Here is a 21,720-nt window from a genome sequence, read left to right on the forward strand (position 1 = left end):
GATCTTGTTTACATAAGACAATCAGGTTACAAAAGTAAATAACTATATATGCTGTGTACCCATTTATTTCAAAAGGATATGAAATGGGAAAAGGGAATATAAATTCAGATCCGTGCATGGCAATGCTTTAGTTACATGGATATCTAAACTGTATTGAGTCCAGGTCCCATGGCATTTTTCCCCTTTACCACTAGATGGCAGAGCAATAGAGAAGCAGGGTGAAAACAGAGACATTTCATGACAAAAAAGCAGCACAAAAAGTTCCATTTATCATTTTAATTTAATGCATTGAGACAAAAATACTTTTTTTGCACTTATTTTCCAAGTTCCAAAAATACTTCATTACAGTCGATCAACAAAAGAAATGATCACCAAGATCTGTGCTTTATCAGTAGTATTAAAAATGACATACAGTATAAACTGTCCCACAGTCCCATTAAAACATTTAATCCAATGACAGTTTCAAGGATGAGACTTAAAATCTCTTTTCAATTTTAAACACATTTTAGTGCAAAAATAAAGGCCATAAAGGGTTATTTTTAAAGTTATCTAAACACAATAATTTACGATATACCTTAGATTCATTTCGTTTAAATCTGTAGCCTATTTGTAAGTGTGTTTTGAAATCTAAACTGATCTCAAGATCATATTTTAGCTATTGCAGAACAGAGAAACACCGATCAGTGTTTCACATAGAATTTTGAATGGAAGACCTTTGCGATAAAAGCACTTAGGCAATTCATTTAAATGCTTTTGGCCAAAGGTATATCTTAAAATACTGTAGTATTCAGATGGACAAAGCTGATAGCTTTAATACATTAAAAAAAATGCGCACTTTGGTGAAAGTGATCAGGCTGAGGAGGCACTTTATGTGGAGTTCATAAATTACTTTAAAACTGTAAACGGAAAACTATTGTTCAAGGCAGGACAATTTAAAGGGATAGTTCACCCAAAAATCTAAATGCCGTCATCATTTACTCACGCTCATGTAGTTCCAAACCTGTTTCGCTTTCTTCTGTGGAACGCAAAAAGAGTCTTTAGGCAAAATGTTAGCTTTAGTCATGATTCACTGACATGAACATCTTTTGCGCTTCACGGAAGAAAGCCGTACTGGTTTGGAATGACATGAGGGTGAGTAAATGTTACCTACTCCTTTAAGCTCAAGTGTAAAGTGAATAAACCCCAATATATGTAGTTAAGAAGAATGGTAAAATTCTAAATTGGTATGACAATGAAGAAACAAAATGTATTAAGAAAGAGACAGAGTTTGGTCCACATTTTAGCACATTGTTTTACATTTTTACAACTTTGAAGTTCATTTTCTACTTCTCATTAACAATCCATTTGAACATTGATGTTAGTTTGGCTGGTCTCTTGAGTGAGACAGCCACAAAAGACTTTTGCTGTTACAGTTCCATCAACAACAGTGTTCCAAAACCATCCATGCAGCTTGCACAAGATAAGGTGGAAAAACCTTAAATACCCTAGTATTACAAAAATACAGCCATAAATGAGACAAAAATAAGACCAAAGAACAAGAGGCCACAATCAAGACAAACCCACTCACAACATCCTAAAAATCAGTCACTTCTGCTACAATTAAATAAAACAGCTGTGCAGTATTGCTAAAAGGTAGCTACCGCTGAGTTTAAAAACGATTCACTTAAAGCATATAGTGTATCAATGTAAACAAAAATGCTGGACCAACATAACACTATGTTTGTTGGATGGTTGAATTTGCTACAATGCGTCATTAAATGTTGTAATATGCATGTCGGACTTGTAATAGCACATTAAAAGAAAAAAAAAAAACAGCAACAACAACACATAAACATTGGCACTATAAGTTTACATCCACTTTGGTTTGCAAAGGCACTATTTTCAGGATACGTCCCGTTTTTATGCCTGTTGTTGTTTCCTTTTTATTCCAAGCCATGTTTCTAAAGAGACATTCTCCTTGATAATTGCACTTGCATCCAAGTTCACATAGCGTTTAAGGTCACTCGAATTTCCAATGCTGGTGTTTGTCTCCAGAAGTGCAACTTCTCATCTGGATGTCTGCACGGCCGTCTGATGTGCGGTAGGTGGTGATACACATGTTTGAATGAGGATGATATATGCTCCCATCCTGAGAAGAGACAAAAGAGATAATTATCATCTTAGGCATGGAAATATGGAGGCAGAGCAAAAATTTGATATAGAATAATTTGCCAAATGAGGAATTTTAAAGGGATAGTTCATCCCAAAATGAAAATTCTCATAATTTACTCACCCTCATGCCATCCCAGATGTGTATGACTTTCTTTCTTCTGTAGAACACAAACAAAGATTTTTAGAAAAATATCTCAGCTCTGTTGGTCCATACAATGCAAGTGAATGGTGATCAGACATTTGTAGCTCCAAAAATAACAAAGCAAACAAAAGTAATCCATGACTCCAGTGTCCATATCTTCAGAAGCGATATGTTAGGTGTGGGTGAGAAACAGATCAATATTTAAGTCCTTTTTACTCTAAATCTCCACTTTCACATTCCCTTTCTGATGTGAAAGTGAAACTAAACAGGCACCACATGTGACTTTCAGATGTGAAAGTGGAGATTTAGAGGGAAAAAAAAGGATTTATATTTTGAGCTGTTTCTCACCCACACCTATTACATCACTTCTGAAAATATGTATTTAAACACTGGAGTCATATGGATTACTTCTGTTTTCTATATATGCTTTTTAGAGCTTCAAAGTTCTGATCACCATTCACATGCATTGTATGGACCAACAGAGCTGAAATATTCTTCTAAAAATCTTCATTTGTGTTCTGCAGAAGAAAGAAATTCGTACACAGATGGGATGGCATGAGGGTGAGTAAATGATGAGAGAATTTTCATATTTGGGTGAACTATCCCTTTAAGGCCATTTTAGATGCAAGTCTGGACCACTGTACATTTAAGTCATGAACGTGAGTACCATTGTGAGTACTAGCGGCAGCTGTTTACTACTATAGACTCGGGACAAGAAGATTGACACCAAAAGCTCTAGTGTGAAAGACCTTTAAAGAGAAAACTCTGTCATCATTTACTCAACCTAAAGTGTTCCAAACCCAAATGGCTTTCTTTTATCACAAAAGGAGACATTATGCAGAATGACAGCTTGGTCACTTTCATTGTATGGACAAAAAGATGCAATGAAAATAATTGAGCTGCATCTCCTTTTGTGTTCCACCAACACAAATGATGAGTAAATGATGACAGTATTTGCATTTCTGGGTGAACTGGTCCTTTAAATCCCTGTCCAAGCATCCTGTTTACTGATGGCAGTGAGAATAATAGCTGTAGAGAGTAGCAGAGAGCAGACTCACATGCTTGAACTCCCATATGATGCTGGGAGGTCTGAGAACACCATCTTGTGGGCAATGCTTCATTCCTATGTGTGTCATTCCATCCTGGACCTCAGCACAAAGCTCTGTCACAGAGTTAAAGCGGATCTCCTTCTGAGACGTGTACTCAAAGTACTGAGAGGGAAAAATGACACTTAGTTTGAAATGTAATTTGAGACATTTGCTTTTGTGATTTGTGTAGAAATCCCAATAAATGTCTTTGTTGCATTCCAAAATAAATTAATATGTTATACAGTATATTTAATATGACTAAATCAACCTGGCTATTTTGCGCTACACTAATTAAAGTAATTTTAAAATGTCAGGCAGAATAAAAACTCCTTTAGGGAACTCCTGCATGTATCAGACTTCATGTGGAATTCATTAAAATTGTGCCTCCATAAAAAGTCATGTTCTGCAGGGAATGTAATTTACCTAGCAAATACAGAAGTTTGCACATTTACAATCAAAGTCAGGTTAATAATTCATAAGAAAACAACTCAGTGCAGAGGATCAGAGGTTCTTTCTCAGAGGGTAAAGGTCATAACTGTGGAATAATAATGAACTAAATGGTGGAGCTGTTTCTGCTGTCATTACTCTGTGCTTTAGAGTAAATCTCTGAATCCCATTTTTTTTTTTTTTTTTTTTTTAATCAAGTACTTCAATAATAATAAGATGATTCTATAGACAGCTGAGTGTATTGTCTGAAGAAAATGTGAGTGGCGCTTGCCCATATAAAACTTGCCACCACAGTGCTTGGGCATTGTGGGTGGTTGCCAGGGCATTGCTATGAGGTTGCTAAGGTGTTCTGAGTGGTTGTTAAAGTGTTGTTATGCGGCTGTTGGGGAGTTCTTGGTGGTTGCAATGGCTTAAGTCATCACTATAAATGGCACAGGTCCATCCTTCAATGTAAGTCAACGGGATTTGTTCCATTTTATAAATCGCCTGGTGATAACAGTGATAAACATTAGTAATAGTGATCCTTGCCTGCAGAAAAAGTAAGCCACCTCCGGTATTTATCAGATAGGGCAGTGACCTATATGAAGAGACAGCCCCTGTCGGTCTCAAACTCATTTACCCGGTCACCATTAGTCATCAACTCTGGGGCCTCATGTATATTTTATACAGAGGTCCATCTTTGAGGAGAAGTGGCTAAGGTTTCCCTTTCAGCCCAGGCTGTGGAAACAGATTTTCACTCACACATGGTTCTACTTCAGAGTCCCTTGATGCACAGTGGTGACATAAGCCACCGGACACACATGCAGGCTTCCCTTTCCATTAAATATAGATACAAGCGACTTATTCATTTCCTCAGCGGTGACACTTAAAAAAAAAAAAAGAGAGGGGTGGCACATCTCTGTCTGGACTCCTTTTTCAGCACAAATAAAGCCTGCTTTGTTGTGCAGCAAATGCAACAAACAGGGCCTGATGGATCTCCTGCCTCTGCTATCGTAGGTGTAATTTAATGGGAAGTAAAATACTCATTTTCAAAGTCACTTGATAGCTCTGGCATTAAAAGAAAAGTCCTTTTAATTCCTCTTGGAGATACTGGGATGTTAAGTAAAGGCCACAGTATAATTTGGAATGTGCACCTGCTGTTGACTGTTCTAAAAAGTAACACAAAGCAGTTGAAGTGCACATCCGTCGAACATGCTAGTACGGGCTTGCAGTCAAAAGAGTATACTTTTTCTACTTTTGTCATTTTTGGACAGTTAAAATCACCATCATCTTATCCCTCATCCATTTTTATTTGTGTTAAGTGAATTAAAAAAAACTACCAAACAGGTTTTGGAAGACATGAGGATTAATAAATAATGATAGAATTAAAATTTTCTAGTGAACTAAACTAACTTAATATTATGTGCTAAAATATTTGGCAACACTACTTTTCATACGTTTTTCTAGTTTCAAAGTGGGAGCCGGAAAAAAAAAATCTTAGAACCACTCAGGTAGGGGAAAGTAAAAATGTTTATACTAAAGTTACCTGTCTTAAAGACACACCCACCAGCTAGCGATGCAATTCAGAAGACGGGGACACAACCCATGTTTTTTGGGGATGTGTTGAGATACAAGAATTTTGGTTGAGGGTTCAGAGATTTATGTGTGACGTATTGGACACACAATTTTCATTTTGCCCCAGACTTTGCATCTTAGGTGATGGGGTGGTCATTAACTTTGGGGATAGCCACTTAAAAAGTTGGGTCCTAGCCAGAGTTATGGTTGGCAGACAAATTATTCTTAGGGGGTGGAAGAAGGCTGGGGCACCTTCATTTCGGGATTTGTGCGGGGAGATGGGTGGGGTGGCAGCATTTGAGGAGGTGATTTTTAGAAGGTTGGGAAAATGGGATTGGTTTGATAGGAAGTGGGATGGATATTTGGCTTTTTTGGAGGGTTCTCAGGGAGGTGCAGTGGAGAGGGATTTAAAATTTTTTGTTTGATGTGTATGTGCATTCTTGTTTCTTGAAAGTATATTTTTTTATTTATTGTATTTTCTTAATGTTATAATTGTAAGTGACCCCTGTAGTGCATGTTTGTATCGGGTGTGGGGGGGGGGGGTTAATTTATATAATTGATTCCGTATTTTATGTTGTGTTTATCTGTCTTGTGGATGGAATCAATAAAAAAATGTTAATAACAAAATACTAAAGTTACCTGATTACCACCCTGACCGTGGCAGCCGAACAGGGACAGGTGAGCTCCTGTGGGGTTGTGGTCAGGTGCGTTGTAGTCCAGACATTCAGAGTGGATGCCAACACTACGCACCTACACCAGGAACCAGGAAAGATGAATCATTTGTTTAAAAAGAGAAAAAGACATTAAGAAGGAAGTCCAGAGGGGAAAGCACCAATTATAAATCGCATGGATCTGCTTGTAATGAAACTTTACCGCTCCATGCCAGCCAGGCCTGTCCTCTGGCACATGAAGGCCAGGGTAAATGTTCTGCAGGTACCATTCAAAGCTCTGACACTGGAGTCGCTTCCGCAGTACATTCCTTTCAGAAATATCCCCATAAGATTCCTTGAAGAGGAAACAACGATAAGGCTTTGAGGCTAAAATGGCAGATAATTTTGTGGAATTTACTTAGGACTGTCATTACAAAAATTTTTTCTTCTGATCACTAGACAAGGATTAAAAAATAAATCACAAAGAGCAAGTTTTATACAATGTAATATTTTAGAGCTGAGCATAACTAGAAAAATGTACATTCATTATAGAAATGACACTATAAAATTAGACTTTTCCATTACTTTTTAACATACTAATTTCTATGCATTTGCCAGGGCTGGAAATCACAACAGTATTACTTTATTTTATTTTCATTAATTTAATTTAATTTTTTTAATTGTAGGACTAATGATATATATATATATATATATATATATATTTGAATACAAAGGAAATACATTTTTTTCTTGAACTAGTACATTAACTAAGTGTAACTCAATAGATTATTGATCCATCAAAAGAGTGCCACATAGGTACTTCCTGTAAAGCAATGACACTTGAATTGCCACGACACACACCGAACAAACAAGTCAAACAAACCCAACCTGGTTAACATCATTTTAGTAACAGCCCAAACAGCTACAAAAAGGGTGTGATTCTATTCAGACTTGTGAGTAAATAACTAGCCAACAAGGTAGCCAATCAGAGCAGAGTCTTGACATCCGGTCTCTATGTGGCAACCAGGAAGTAATTTATTGTTTGATCACAGATCCTGGTCATTAGTAATGTATTCTTTCTGTAACACAACATTAGCCAGTGGGATATAATATATGTTTGCCCCAGTTTTATTATCTTTATCAGCTATTTAGGCTTTTCAAAGAGGGCAAACACTCTAAACCGATAGAATGGAGGCATTCAAACAAAACTGAACATCATTTATCTCTTTCACAATTTTTTCCTTTTAGGAGTAAGCAATTTTATTAAAAAACTTTTCTTGATTAAAATCAAAAACAGTTAAAGAAGGAAATAACCGACAACTGCTGTAGATCTCTGTCAGATTATGCAAAAGGGTGATTTTAAAAGTAAAGGAGAGTGACAATTCACTCTCAAGCCTGATGGAAGTGTACCTTGCGTGCCGGGGGGTTTCGGTTATAGAAGTGCTTCTTGTAGGAATCCATCCAGACCTCTGCAGCACGGACTGTGTTCTGAAGGAAGTTAGATCGGGAATATGGGGCTTTCTTGGGGAAAACGTGACCCACATGGGAGCATGGGTGAATTTCTAAAGACCCCCCACATTGCCACACCTACAAATGACAAAATGCATTTAAAAATTAAGCAAGAATAGAAATTTCCTTATTTTCATAAAATAATTTCATAAAGTGATTATTTGATAAAGACATTCTGGGTGGTGTCTTTTCTCTGCTATTTTATTTTGGCCATCATTATTTATGTATGTAGTATAAGACTGTCAAAGTTAACACATTAACACATGCCACTAACACATGCAATTAATTAAATATGTTTAACACGTTTATTCAATTTGACTTTATAACAAACTCCATTCTGTGCGATTCCTGAAAGGTGATCAGAACCGCAGCATAAGTTTCTCAGACACAAAAATATCCAATTATTTACTTACGGAACTGAATGCAATTATGTGTCAACTATACAAAATTATGAAAGTAATCACAATGACATTTTAATTGGTTGGCATATGAAGGTAAAATTGTGCCTAAATGATTTGCATGCACAGAGTAAGATTTGTGAAAACGTAAATCATGTTGCAAGTATAAGAAACAAATATTAGCAATACTTTAATGCTTTGCATAAGTGTAATTCATGGGTTGTGAATCTGTAATTGCATATTAACACAAAGTAAATTTGGTGTGTATTCTTCTGACTTCCATTTTTTCACGCTTACACTTTTGGCACTGTTTTTGCGCCTAAACATGACCAAAAACATTGCAAACCTGCAATCAGCTATATGCAAGCAAAGAAAGGGTGTCATGAACAGCAAAACAGATTGACCATGTAGAATCAGTCTATATGTGTAAAATAAACTACTGCAAACGTGTAATTGACTTGTGTTTGTGACTAAATGTTTTCCTGAAATAATCCGATATCCAGTGTTCCAGTGGTGTAGTAGTGTCTGAAGAAGTGGGCATACTGTGAGTTTATGAAAGACGGTGTGTGCCTGCATATGCCCTAGACTACTCTACTGCACTGTTCCATCTTCCCTTTGTTGCGTTCACACTTTTGGCACAAATTTCTCACTGAAAAGAGTTTTGCAAGCGTGAGGGGGAAGGCGGGTCTACCTGCTTCTAGTAACCAGTCAAATGAGATTTTCCTTGACCAGTTTACTCTGACCTGATTGGTTTAATAACGTGACAGACCGCTGCTTCTTCATATGACTCAGTGTCATTCCTCTGGGTATCTCTCCTTTCTTAAATATTAAACTGAAATACATACATACACGTTCTTTTATTCCGAGTGTAAAGTTGAGCTGACACTGTTTATTGATATAAATCTCAATCTGGAGTTCATTACTTTATTTACATTTACATTTATGCATTTGGCAGACACTTTTATCCAAAGCGACTTACAGTGTACTTATTACAGGGACAATACCCCTGGAGCAACCTGGAGTTAAGTGCCTTGCTCAAGGACACAATGGTGGTAGCCCTTGGTGGTAGGGATCGAACCAGCAACCTTCTTTACCAGTTATGTGCTTTAGCCCACTACACCACCACCACTTCTATATTTATATATTAATTACTTTATCATTGGGATTGTTGCTGGTATCATTGAACTCATTCTAAAAAACAAAATGATATAAGTAAACTATCTATCTATCTGTTTACAGAGTTTTGTTTTATATGGCTTACTTTATTAATTTATTTTCTAGCATGAGTCCTGTGAAACAAGCTAATTCCATCTATTCAGCAAAATGCCTTGCCAATGATAATTAACAGTAAATATAATTAAATCGTGTTTGTATTTTTTTTTTGATTTTTCCCCTTTTTCACCCAATTTGGAATGCCCAATTCCCAGTGCGCTTTTTTAAATCCTCGTGGTCGCGTAGTGATTCGCCTCAGTCCGGGTGGCGGAGGACGAATCCCAGTTGCCTCCGTGTCTGAGACCATCAACCCATGCATCTTATCACGTGGCTTGTTGAGTGCGTTGCCACGGAGACATAGCGCGTGTGGGGGCTTCACGCCATCCACCGCGGCATCCACGCCCAACACACCACGCGCCTCGACCACGAGGAGGTTACCCCATGTGACTCTACCTTCCCTAGCAACCGGGCCAATTTGGTTGCTTAGGAGACCTGGCTGAAGTCACTCAGCACACCCTGGGATTCGAACTAGCGAACTCCAGGGGTGGTATCCAGCGTCTTTTACCACTGAGCTACCCAGGCCCCTTAAATCGAGAGGAACGACACTGAGTCATATGAAGAAGAAGCGGTCTGTCACATTATTAAACCAATCAGTTTAGAGTAAACTGGTCAAGGAAAACCTCATTTGATTGGTTACTAGAAGCAGGTAGACCCGCCTTCCCTCTCACGCTTGCAAAACACTCGGTGAGAAATTCGTTCCAAAAGTGTGAGCGCAACAAAAGGGAAGATGGAACAGTGTATAACGGATTATTTCAGGAAAATATTTATGCCACAAACACAAGTCAATTACACGTTTGCAGTAGTTTATTTTACACATATAGACTGATTCTATGCGGTCAATCCGTTTTGCAGTTCATGACACCCTTTCTTTGCTTGCATATCGCTGATTGCAGGTTTGCAATGTTTTTGGCCATGTTTGGGTGCAAAAACAGTGCCAAAAGTGTAAGTGTGAAAAAAAGGAAGTCAAAAGAATACACACCAAATTTACTTTGTTAATACGAAATTACAGATTCACAACACATGAATTACATTTATGCAAAGCATAAATAAAGCATAAAAAAGCAAGTATTGCTAATATTTGTTTCTAACACTTGCAACTTGATTTACACCTTTACAAATCGTTCTGTGCGCATGCAATTTATTTTTACACTTGTTACTTCATTTATGCTTTTACAAATCTTACTCTGTGCATGCAAATCATTTAGGCACATTTTAACCTTCATATTGGCAGTCCTAATTTATTGAGATTCCCCTCATCGCCCACATTTTTCTTCACAGAGTTGAAGAGAGTTGCATTATCTGATTTCATTGCCATGTACTAACTTTCAGAAATAAAACATGACATGAGGAAGATTTGAATGTATTAATAATGAGCCAAGAACTCTTATTATGATTATAAAAGAGCTTTAGATCAGTTGTGACTCCAACTAAATCCCCACATTTTGGCAAACCAATTCACACCACATCAATTATACATGAACGTTGTAATGCCCTGGAAGACACAGCGCTGTATTGTGTTTCCATATGCATAAAAGATTACTCCATGGTGTACACCATCAATCTTCATTTCTAGGTAAAGGCTTAAAAAGAATTTCAATATGAGAGATGAGTCTAATTATGAACAGAGGAGCTCAGTCTCTCGTGATATCAAACCCCCACCGACACGTTACATTAGGAAAACTTTGAAAATCACTGATACAATAGGAAACATGAATATAGAACACCTGCTTGTATCTTACCCGAAAAGAAAGTTCCAGATTCTCTCCTCCCCACACCTCCATGCCCATGTCATATGTGCCCAGATACTCAAAGTAGGCCTTGCTGACAGCAAATAGGCCTCCAGCCATAGTAGGAGACCTGTGAAATGAGCAGAAGCAAAGCATTGGCAATCCATCAGAGATCTTCCCTCGGACTAACTTTCAAGCAGGTAAGTGCTTCTAAGTCCCTGTTCAGTGCCTCTGGGTCTGCCCTTGGAAGAGCCTACAGAGAAAACTTACCCAGAACTGGATTTTTTATTTATCTCTCAGTTTGGCAATGAAATATTGCCTATTCACTATACTACATGAAGTGAACATAATAAATACAATACCAGTGCAGTACTATTTCAGTCCATTTTATTGAGCTGATAACTGTCTCTACATTCACAAAAGTTTTATAGTCTTATGGTGAGAGGGACCCAAATGACTTAAAAGGGGTAGTTCACCCAAAAATGTAAAAATGTAATTCTGACTAGTACATTTCCATGATTTTTCCATTACTTTTTCATGAATTTCCAAAACTCTTTTGCAGCCTTTTCAAATGTTTTTACTAGGGCTGTCGATTTAATGTGTTAATTAGGTGCAATTTATTTTATATAAAAATAACACATTAAACGAATTATTGCAATTAATCATGTCCCCGGACCGTCATATGGAATATTTCTACCATTGGAACAATTCAAGCTTGAAGTACCACCTGTTCTAAGCAGGGGGCAGTAAGCAAAACTCAAGCTGTATGGGCAAAGCACAACTATAGAACAAACCACAGGCTTGCATGACACTTGCAACATCACAAGATGAGAACGCGTTCTTGCGTTCAAACACAGCTGGACGGAGCACAATTCCGAATACACAGCTCTCAAGACATGTTTCAAACCACCTCTAACTTGACACAACAACCTAAAATCGATGAGTTTATGGCGCGACAACCAAAGTGAGATGCCCCAAAAGCGTTTGTCTGTTGCACGTTTACATTGACGTGTCCTGGAAAAGCCCTTATAATAAAATATTCCTCTGACAGATTGACTAATTCAATTGCAAAATGGATTAAATACTGGATTTAGTGTTAATTAGACTCTGAGCACCTCCCGAGATGGTCTAAGACTATTTGCAGCACTCACAAAAGACAGAATTCTTGCAAACTATTTTCAGACCACTGACACATAGAGAGAAATTCTTCAAATGTGCATTCTGTGTTAACTGCGAATCAGAAATGCGCATAGACGGCTTTTCTTTAATTTGTTCTTCAAAATATAAACCATCACGTATAATACAGTTTGTCCCGCATTTTAGCACCTCACATCCAAACAGCTGAGAACGTTTCGAAATATATATATATAGGCTCTATATATATTTGCATTTGCATCAGTTTCGCATAGAATTGTCAATGTTAATAATTACAGATTAAAATGGAAAACAAATTGAGAGAAATAGGCCTGAAACAGACACCTTTCACAGGAGAGCCCTCACATCGGCTGTTGCTCCGGTACACGGACACGACATTTGACAGAAGTGGCTGGGGGAAAGATCATTGACAATTAGTGCACATCTTCTCTCATGTTTTCCATTAAAAACAGGAGAATGTAGGAGATACTGAGACTTTTAATGATTGCACACCAAGAACTGGACAATTAACTGCTCAGATTCAAAAGCAAACATCACCATAAGATTGGTGAATTATTACATACAAACATTCAAAGCCTTAATATATTCAAACAATAATGTAAATATGAAATGTATTAATTCCTTTACGTATACACTATCCATATGAACTTGAGCAATCGTGAGCGAACTTCTCTAGCGTTAATGAAGTGCAAAATGCGCCACCGCATGGCGCTACGCCTACTCACAAACTACTCGGTATACGCAGTAACGCACTTTGCATCATGACTGTGCCAAACTTAAAGAATTCTTAGCACAGTTGTACTGCTGAAAAAATTTTGTTGGAAAATTCAATGACTTTTCCAAAACATTCAGTGTTCAGTTGTTTTTCCATGACATTTCCAGGACTGAAAAACATAATTTCTAAATTCCATGACTTTTCCAAGATTACCATGACCATACGAACCCTGCCCCTATGACCTTTTTGCATGGGATACCAAAAGAGAATTTTAGAAGAATGTCTGAGCTGCTGTCTTTCATAAAATGAAAGTGGATGGTGACCAGGAGCTGTCAAGTTCTAAAAAAGTCAAAAAGCACCCTAAAAGCATCATAAAAGTAGTCCATATGGCTTGTGACTGTATATTTTAAGTCCTCTAAAGTCATTTTATAGCTTTGTGCTAGGAACAGACTGAATTTTAAGTAATTATTCATTGAAAATCTTGCTTGACATTCATGGTCACCATTCACTTTTAATTTATTAAGAGCAGATTGGACATTCTGCTATAAATAACTGCTTTTGTTCTCAATTAAAGATGCAGTTTGTTAAAGGTGAAGTGTGTAATTTCAATATTAAAATACTTTCTCATATCCCCATTTAATGTGAAGAGAAAACTACAAGTAGGCCATTCATAGACTCAACCAGTGGGGTGTGTTTAGGGCATAGCAGTAGTATTTGGGAAACCTGTCTGGAAACAATCATTAAATTATTTATTTATTTTTATTGCCATGTTAGCATTACTAGCTATTTTCATAGCAAGATCAAGGTAGTTTTAAAAGATAATATACACAATATGTAATACAATAATATACGCAATGAACATTATATAAGATATTTCATTTCAATATTTTATATAAAATAAAAATAATAATAAATAAAAAAAATAAAAAAATATATATATATATATATATATATATATATATATATATATATATATTTTTTTTTTTTTTTTTTTTTTCCCCTGGTGAAATTTTTTTGAAAACATCCACTAAAAACCTTTCTGAGTAAAAACTTTGCCTAATGGAATCATTACATTATCAAATCTGTACACTCTTCAAATAGAGCTTTATTTGGAAAACGTGATCAGAAACCAACCTAATGGGGTCAATTCTGGATTTGCGCATCTTGCGATCGATTTCAGGCACAGCGTGCCACTGGAACGTCAGCCGCCAGTCAAAGCCCCCCACCATGGGCTCATCAGTCTGCATGTAGAACTCAAATGTGTTCCAGTCAATGGTGTCAATCACTGGACATATGATGGTGGTCTCATTCTCGGCAATTCTGAAAGACAAAGTTAGCAGCGAACCAATGTCATAAACATTATAAACATATAGCTGTGAATTCTGGGAATGTTCCTCTGGGTTAAAAGACCCCATGAAATTGCTTGATGAGCACTGTTTTCTTTCCTGTGTTCACATATTTCCTGTTAAAATAGGAAGTCTGAGTGGGACAGACTTCCTGATTTAGGGCTCTTTATTTAAATAGTCAATAGGCATTAGTTAGGTCACAGCCATGAACCATGATTCACTTCTTGCTAGTCGGTTGCAGATAGTATTAGGGGGAGGGACATTCTCATTTTAGAGAGCATCTGACTGGATAAAAATCATTTTTGGTTCATTTTCCCAGAAGAGAATATCTGCCATTTTTTGTGTATATCTGCTAAAGGTTAATTTTATCATCTTTTAGCAGTACACTAGCAAAGAGATGGCTTCAAATCTTTAGACATGGACTAAAAGTCAGAAAACAGCCATTTTGATTTCATAGGGTCTTTAAATTCAGACTATAATTTCATTAAAATAATCTCAGTGACAAATAGAAGGTCACACCTTTCCAGCAGTGGCTCAATCCAACCAGGCACACACTCACAGTGGCAGTCAAGAAAGGTGAGCACATGTCCTGTAGCGTAGGTGGCGCCAATGAGCCGTGCCCGTACCAGACCTTCTCTTTTCTTGGTGCGAATGAGACGAACGCGCTCCAGATTACTGACATACTGAGCCAGCTGTGACTTCAGATAGCCTGCAGATCATGCAAATACAATCAGAATGCATGTTTTGACAAGAACCTCTTATAAGGATCCAGCAATTAGGTGCAATAGTCAACAAGCTCTGATCACAGACAACAGATAAACAACTGGATCTACTAGAAACACATTCAATTATTGGGTCTTTTATCCAAGCAAATATATCAACTGATCCAGGGTTTTAACTTTGGCTGCCTCCCTATCCAGACCTTTGTGAGGGATGCATGAAATATGCAAAGACAGGCAAATTTGAGAACACTTCAATGCAAATATTGTCAAAATACATCATTACTAGCAATAAAATGAAGCAAGCATGAAATAAAAATGTACATTTTGTTACTCCGCTTTGCTTCTGCATAGTCCTCAATAAATGTCTGAATATAGAATTCCAGAATGTACACTCTAGGGGGCTGTTTAGATGGAGCAGTTCTTGCGCTAAAAAAAAATCTAGACGCAGCGCAACAAATAGAACAGAGCACAGGTGTCTTGAGATGTGTTTTTAAAAGTTCACATTCTTTAAGTCTTGAAATGTGTTTAAAAAAAAATGTGATACTCCTGCATGTGCAAACAGCAAGATGCGGCTCAATGGTCGAATGCTCTAAAAAAGACATTCTGTGTGAATGGTCCATGATGGAAAGTGTTCTAAAATTGTGCATTTTAAATAACTTAAAAGGACAGTTCACCCCAAAATTAAAATTCAGTCACTGTTTATTCACCCCTGTGTTGTTATAACACCATTATTTTTTTTTTCTTAACAAAGGGAGAAATTGTGAGAAAAAAACGAATTGTGCTCAGTGATGTCATACAATGGCAGTTTATGGTGACCGCCTCTTCAAGCTTCAAAATAATGCAAAAGTATAATTCAGAAGTCTAATAAATTATTCCATGAGACTCGTGGTTGTTATGAAATCATTCGATAAGGTTTGGTGAGAAACAAAACAAAATCGAATGTATTATTTAGTGAAACTTTTGACTGACCATTGCTCTCCTCTGCGTGTTCATGAGACTGCATGAGAGCAGTATCTGTCGCAAGACAGGGCATTCAAGCGAAAACTAATTTGTTTATCTAAAAACAGGTCCACCACAGCGATATTATCAACACAACACAGCTGCACACATACCAGAGAACAGAACTTACTAAATATGTCTGATGAGACGAGTTTGTAGTCTAAGAATAGATGCATTTCTATGTCCAGCCTTTTATCGCGTGTCATTTGCCGTCAGGTTAGGACACGGTGTGACTGTAGCTGCCTTCAGCCTCCTCTGTCTATCTCTCAGTTTGATTGAGTACTCCATTTGAAACAAATGAGGCTGGGCATAGAAATGCATCTATTCTCTGACTACAAACTCAGACATATTTAGTAAGTTCTGTTCTCTGTTTTGTGTGCAGCTGTGTTGTGTTCTGTTGTTTCTATCACTGTGGTGGAGCTGTTTTTATATAAACAAAATGAGTTTTTGCTTGAACGCCCGGTCTTGCGACAGTTTCTGCTCTCGTGCAGTCTCATGAAACAGTCACAGTTTCAATAAATAATACATTAGTTTATGGTTTGTTTCTCACTAAACCTTAACAAATGCTTTTTCATGAGTCTCATGGAATAGTTTAATTGATTTCTGAATTATACATTTGCGTGCTTTTGAAGCTTGAAGAGGTGCCATTAAATAAATTGCCATTGTATGACATCACTGAGCACACAATTTTTGCACAATTTCTCCCTTTGTGTTAAGAAAAAAAAAAAAGAAAGTAATATGGGGTTATCACAACACAGGGGTGAGTACACAATGACTGAAATTTCTTTTTTGGTTGAACTAACCCTTTAAATACTCTTATGGTGACAACTAAAATCTGTATTTCCTGCACCCCTGTGCCACTATTGAATCTATAGCACCATGGCAAAATAAATCATGTTTCAGCTGAGTTGTAACTGATTGGGCTGAGAACAATAGACTGGGCATCACAAATAATACAAAATAAATAAATAGAAAACAAATTTTTCTACTGTATCTTTGCTGGGTGCAAGCAACAACAAATATACTGCATGACGAGTGTAGTCCAATTCATGGACTCTCATGAGTTGATTTATATTTAATAAACCCGTCAAAAGGACTCACAAAGCCTCAAACTCATGAGTTATCCATTTGAATCAATCAAATGACTCACTGAATCAATCATAGATGTTCTTATTACTTATTCACTGAACCGACAAAAAAACAAAACATTACATGGAATCAGAGCAATCAGAATCGAGAACCAGAATCATTATAGTCCTAATTCCCATTCCTAAACAAATCCAGCACCAGAACTTGCCGTCGTACCTCTGTCACTGAAGTCATCCACAAGTATGATGTCTTTCAGTAGAACGGCAGGTGTGGTTTCCAGCACACTATGAATGGTTCTGAGTAAAGTGGACCAGGCCTCATTGTAAAATGCTATGATCACAGATGTAGTTGGCAGTCGTTTGATATTGTACTTCTTTGCTTTGCATCTGCCATTGCAAAAAGAGAAAAAAAAATAATTAGATAGATATGCAAGTTGCTGTTCACTCAAAACATGTGGTTTAGAGAAATAGTTTTCCTGTGAGTGAGGCAGTGCATATTATAGAGGGTAAAGGTTAACATTTAAAACACAGAGGAATTTAACAGCCCTGTTAAACTGACACTGTCAACACGCTCAAGTCTTGTGAACGCATACTTCATTTCATGTTTCACATACTGCCATGCTATTGCTCAATTACAGTGTGGTGAAGGAATCGGACTTAAACAAAGTGCGTGTGGAGTCAAAAGAAGCCCATCAATCAACTTTCAATTAATAAAAAATGGCAGTTTTTTCAGTATCCTTTTCGTATCTTTTCTTCCTTCATTTCACAAATTCGAAATTTGCAGGGGACCGTTTCTGGTTTATAGACAGATTCATAGTAAACAGAGTAGAAGGAGCAGATGGAGACAAATAGACATGCCAGAGATGTTTTTGCAGCATTCTGAGAAACAGCTTGGACACTTTAAAAGCCTTAGAGCAGTGCTTTGCATCTCCTTTTCCAAAATCCCTCAACCAATACCAAAATTATCAATTGTAACTTCTCCTAGAGCTTTCAAGCTACATCCAACTTGGCACAGACTGTTCTGACTCACATTGCTATATCTGTTCTAGCTGATAACCATTTTTGCACAGCGGACCATCAAAAAACCTAAAAATCCCATACACTTACTATTGACAGAATGTTCAAATGGGCCAACGGAATACAGAACTGTAACTGTCAAAAATGTAAATGTAAACAATCATACACAAGGCCTGTCATATACTGGCTTTAAGTTACAATACTAAATCTATCTTTCTGAAGGTTTTATCTGAAGGTCTACTTGACGGTCTGTCTGTAACTTTCAGTCAAAGGCTGTGATGAGGAGCAGGGTGGGGCCGGTCCGTGAGTTCGTACGGCCGGCCCCTAATCTGGCTAATCAGCCGAGGAGAGGGATAAAGCCGAGCCAGATGCGGCGGTTCGAGAGAGAGAGAGCCACGTGCAGCTGCCGTGTGTGTTTGTGTCTTTTTAAGTTTTCGTTAAACATTATTTTATAGGTTCATCCGGTTCCCGCCGCCTCCTTGCCCATTTTAAACCCTGTTACATTGGTTCCGAAATCCGGGAGGGAGGAGGGATGCGCTGTCGTGGAGTCCTCGCCACTGCCATCTGCCCAAAGGAGCAGCCATGGCAGTCTGCCGGGGGACAGAGGAGTCGCTGCCGGCAGCCTGGACGCGGAGGAACGGCCGCCATCCACGAGGGGAGGAGGGGCTCGCTGCCGGCCACAAGAATGTGGAGGGGTGTTCCATCCAGCAGGGGTCGGAGGACTCGCTCCGGTCCGCCCGGGGAGTAGCGGCTGTCATCCGCCAGAGGGTGAAGGAGTGGTCGAGGACCAGGTGACAGTGTGTCTGGGAACTGGTGAGCAATTTTTTTCTCTCTCCTCTTGCTCTCTCTCTCTCTCTCTCTCTCTCTCACTGTCGCTCTGCCTCACTCTTTCCCTCTCCCCTTTTCCCTCCCCATGTCTCCCTCCCAGGTCTCCCCCGGAAGGTGGGGAAAGCCTGCCGGCAGGCGCAGCTCACAGAGTCCCCCGTCCTGAGGCAAAGGAGGGAGGAGTGTGACAAGGAGGAGGGCAGGGCTGGGCCGTGAGTGCGCATGGCTGGCCCCCAATCAGGCTAATCAGTTAAGGAGAGGGATAAAGCCGAACCGGATGTGGCTGTTCCAGAGAGAGAGAGAGCCACACACAGCTGCCGTGTGTGTTTATGTTTGTGTCTTTTTAAGATTTCGTTAAACATTATTTTGATGGTTCGTCAGGTTCCCGCCTCCTCCTTGCCCATTTTAAACCCTGTTACAAAGGCTTTGTCAAGCAGACATCAAAGTTTGTCTTGTCTTTATAGTTTGAGTGTTTGGTTTCTAAACGTCACTTGAAATTCAATGGTTACCTGCTTTTGGCAGTCAATAATTCACTGTGCAAAAGACATTGTGGTTGGAACAAAAACATGTCTACACGCATTTACAGTGGATATAAAAAGTCTACACACCCGTTAAAACAGCAGATTTTTTTGATGTAAAAAATGAAAGAAATCATATCAGACTTTTTGCACCTTTAATGTAAAAATTACAAACTATGCAATGCCACAGAAAACCAAACTGACACATTTCAGAGAAAAAAAATACAAATAAAAAACTTAGAATAACTTAACTGCATAAGTGTGCACACCCTTTTATAATTGGGTATGTGACTGTGTTCAGAATCAACCAATCATCAAGCTCATGTGAATAGTACACACCTGACATCACCTGAAGTTACTCTGATTAACTCCAAATAAATCTCAGCTGTTCTTGTAGGGTTTTTATGATATCTTCTTGGTTGCATGCTACTACAAGAGCCATGGACCACAAAGAGCTTACAAAGCATCAACGGGATCTCATTGTTGAAATGTATCGCTCAGGTGAGGGCTACAAAATGTTTTCCAAGGCATTAGATATACAGTGGAACACAGTGAAGACAGTGGAGAAAGTATGGCACAACATTGACATTATCAAGAATAGGATGTCTCTCCAAAATTGATGAGAAGTCAAAGAGAAAACTGGTCAGGGAGGCTGTCAAGAGGCCTACAGCAACATTAAAGGAGCTGCAACTCTTTCTGGCAAGTACTGGTTGCTCCCTACGTGTGACAACTATCTCCTGTATTCTTCATCTCTCTGGGCTATGGGGCAGGGTGGCAAGACCAAGCCTTTTCTGACAAAAAAAACAAAACAAACAAACATCCAAGCCCATCAAAAACCTATATACAGTCTCCCAAAACCATGTGGAATAATGTGTTATGGTCTGATGAGACCAAGATTGAACTTTTTGCCCAAAATTGTAAAAGGTATGTTTGGTGCACAGCACATCAGCAAAAGAACACCATACCCACGGTGAAGCATGGTGGTGGAAGCATCATGCTTTGGGGCTGCTTTTCTTCAGCTGGAACTGGGGCTTTAGTGAAGGTGGAGGGAATCATGAATAGCTCCAAGTACCAGTCAATTTTCGAACAGAACCTTCTGGCGTCTGCTAGAATGCTGAAAATGAAGAGATCTTTCACCTTTCAGCATGACAATGATCTAAAGCACACATCCAAATCAACAAAAAAATGGCTTTAGCAAAAAAAGATTAATGTTTAGGAATGGCCCAGCAAGAGCCCACACCTGAATCCTATAGAAAATCTGTGGGGGGGACCTGAAGATGGCCGTACACAGGAGATGCCCTCACAATTTGACAGATCTGGAACGTTTTTGTAAAGAAGAGTGGGAAAATAATACCAAGTCATGATGTGCCAAGCTAATAGACTCTTATCCAAACTGACTGAGTGCTGTGTTAAAATCAAAGGGTACTTCAACTAAGTATTAGTTTAGTTCAGGGATGTGCACTTATGCAGTTAGTTTATTCTCTGTTTTTTTTTTTTTTTTTTTCCTGAAATGTGTCACTTTGGTTGTCAGTGGCATTGCATAGGTTGTAATTTTTACATTAAAGGTGCAAAAATTCTGATATTTATCTTTGTTTAATTTTTTACTTCACAAAAACCTGCTGTTTTAACAGGGGTGTGTAGACTTTTTATATCCACTGTAATGCAATCTGGGTCATATTTTCATTTACCTTTCTTTTACCTTTTAGTCATTTGAGGATGAGGGCATGACACGTAACCTGTCCAAGTTGGCATCTGCCTAATTTGGCAAGTTGCTACCAAGTGATAGATAAATTTGCAACGAAACACAGTCTTTTCTTTTTAAAAGATCATAAGCCTTTTTCTTTAGCTTTCCTAACTATACACAATTGCATTTTATTATTTGCAGTCACCACTGTCTTGTCCCAGTGAATGCAGACCTGCAACCCAATTTTGGGACACAACCCACAAGATCTTAGGAAGATGGGGGTTTAAAAGTAAAGTCAACGGGACTTCTGAATAAACTGAGAGTGATTTGGTTCCTCAGAGTGCTCCTAAACTCTCTCCAAACTCACCACAAATATGTAAAGACACTACATTTACTGAGGGCAACCAAACTTGGGCTAATTCTCAATAATTATCCCAACAAAGAGAGATGCCAAAGCAAATAGCACAAGAAAAAACCCCACAGCATAACATTGCTGGCAATAATGCTTAACTCTTTGACAAGAACTAACTTGTCTGAGAGTTATTTCTGAAGGCAAGAGAACTTATTAACAGACATGTATCCCTGCTAATGCCAAAAAATCGTCTACTACAGCATGTGATCTCCAGAAAAGCCTGTGATTTGGCAACCAATGTGCAGTCTGAAGACTGTGGGGATGTAAAAAAAAATGTGTCTCACTTCTCGTCTTCCAGGGG

General features: G+C 38.3%; 1 protein-coding gene across 1 annotated transcript in view; it reads right to left on the reverse strand.

Moving 5' to 3' along the window:
• Nucleotides 1–261: 261 nt before the first annotated feature.
• The window catches only part of LOC127421463 (polypeptide N-acetylgalactosaminyltransferase 4-like), a 39,657-nt gene continuing 18,198 nt past the window's right edge, over nt 262–21,720 (reverse strand). The window contains exons 3-11 of the mRNA XM_051664524.1: nt 17,181–17,350; nt 14,674–14,863; nt 13,943–14,128; nt 10,951–11,068; nt 7,443–7,619; nt 6,256–6,387; nt 6,022–6,132; nt 3,352–3,504; nt 262–2,128 (exon numbers count right to left, since the gene is read on the reverse strand). Of these exons, the coding sequence (XP_051520484.1) occupies nt 2,000–2,128; nt 3,352–3,504; nt 6,022–6,132; nt 6,256–6,387; nt 7,443–7,619; nt 10,951–11,068; nt 13,943–14,128; nt 14,674–14,863; nt 17,181–17,350 (1,366 nt within the window). The 3' untranslated portion in view covers nt 262–1,999. The remainder of the gene's footprint in view (nt 2,129–3,351; nt 3,505–6,021; nt 6,133–6,255; nt 6,388–7,442; nt 7,620–10,950; nt 11,069–13,942; nt 14,129–14,673; nt 14,864–17,180; nt 17,351–21,720) is intronic.

Source organism: Myxocyprinus asiaticus, chromosome 30 (assembly GCF_019703515.2).
Source record: "Myxocyprinus asiaticus isolate MX2 ecotype Aquarium Trade chromosome 30, UBuf_Myxa_2, whole genome shotgun sequence".
Taxonomy (NCBI): Eukaryota; Metazoa; Chordata; class Actinopteri; order Cypriniformes; family Catostomidae; genus Myxocyprinus; species Myxocyprinus asiaticus.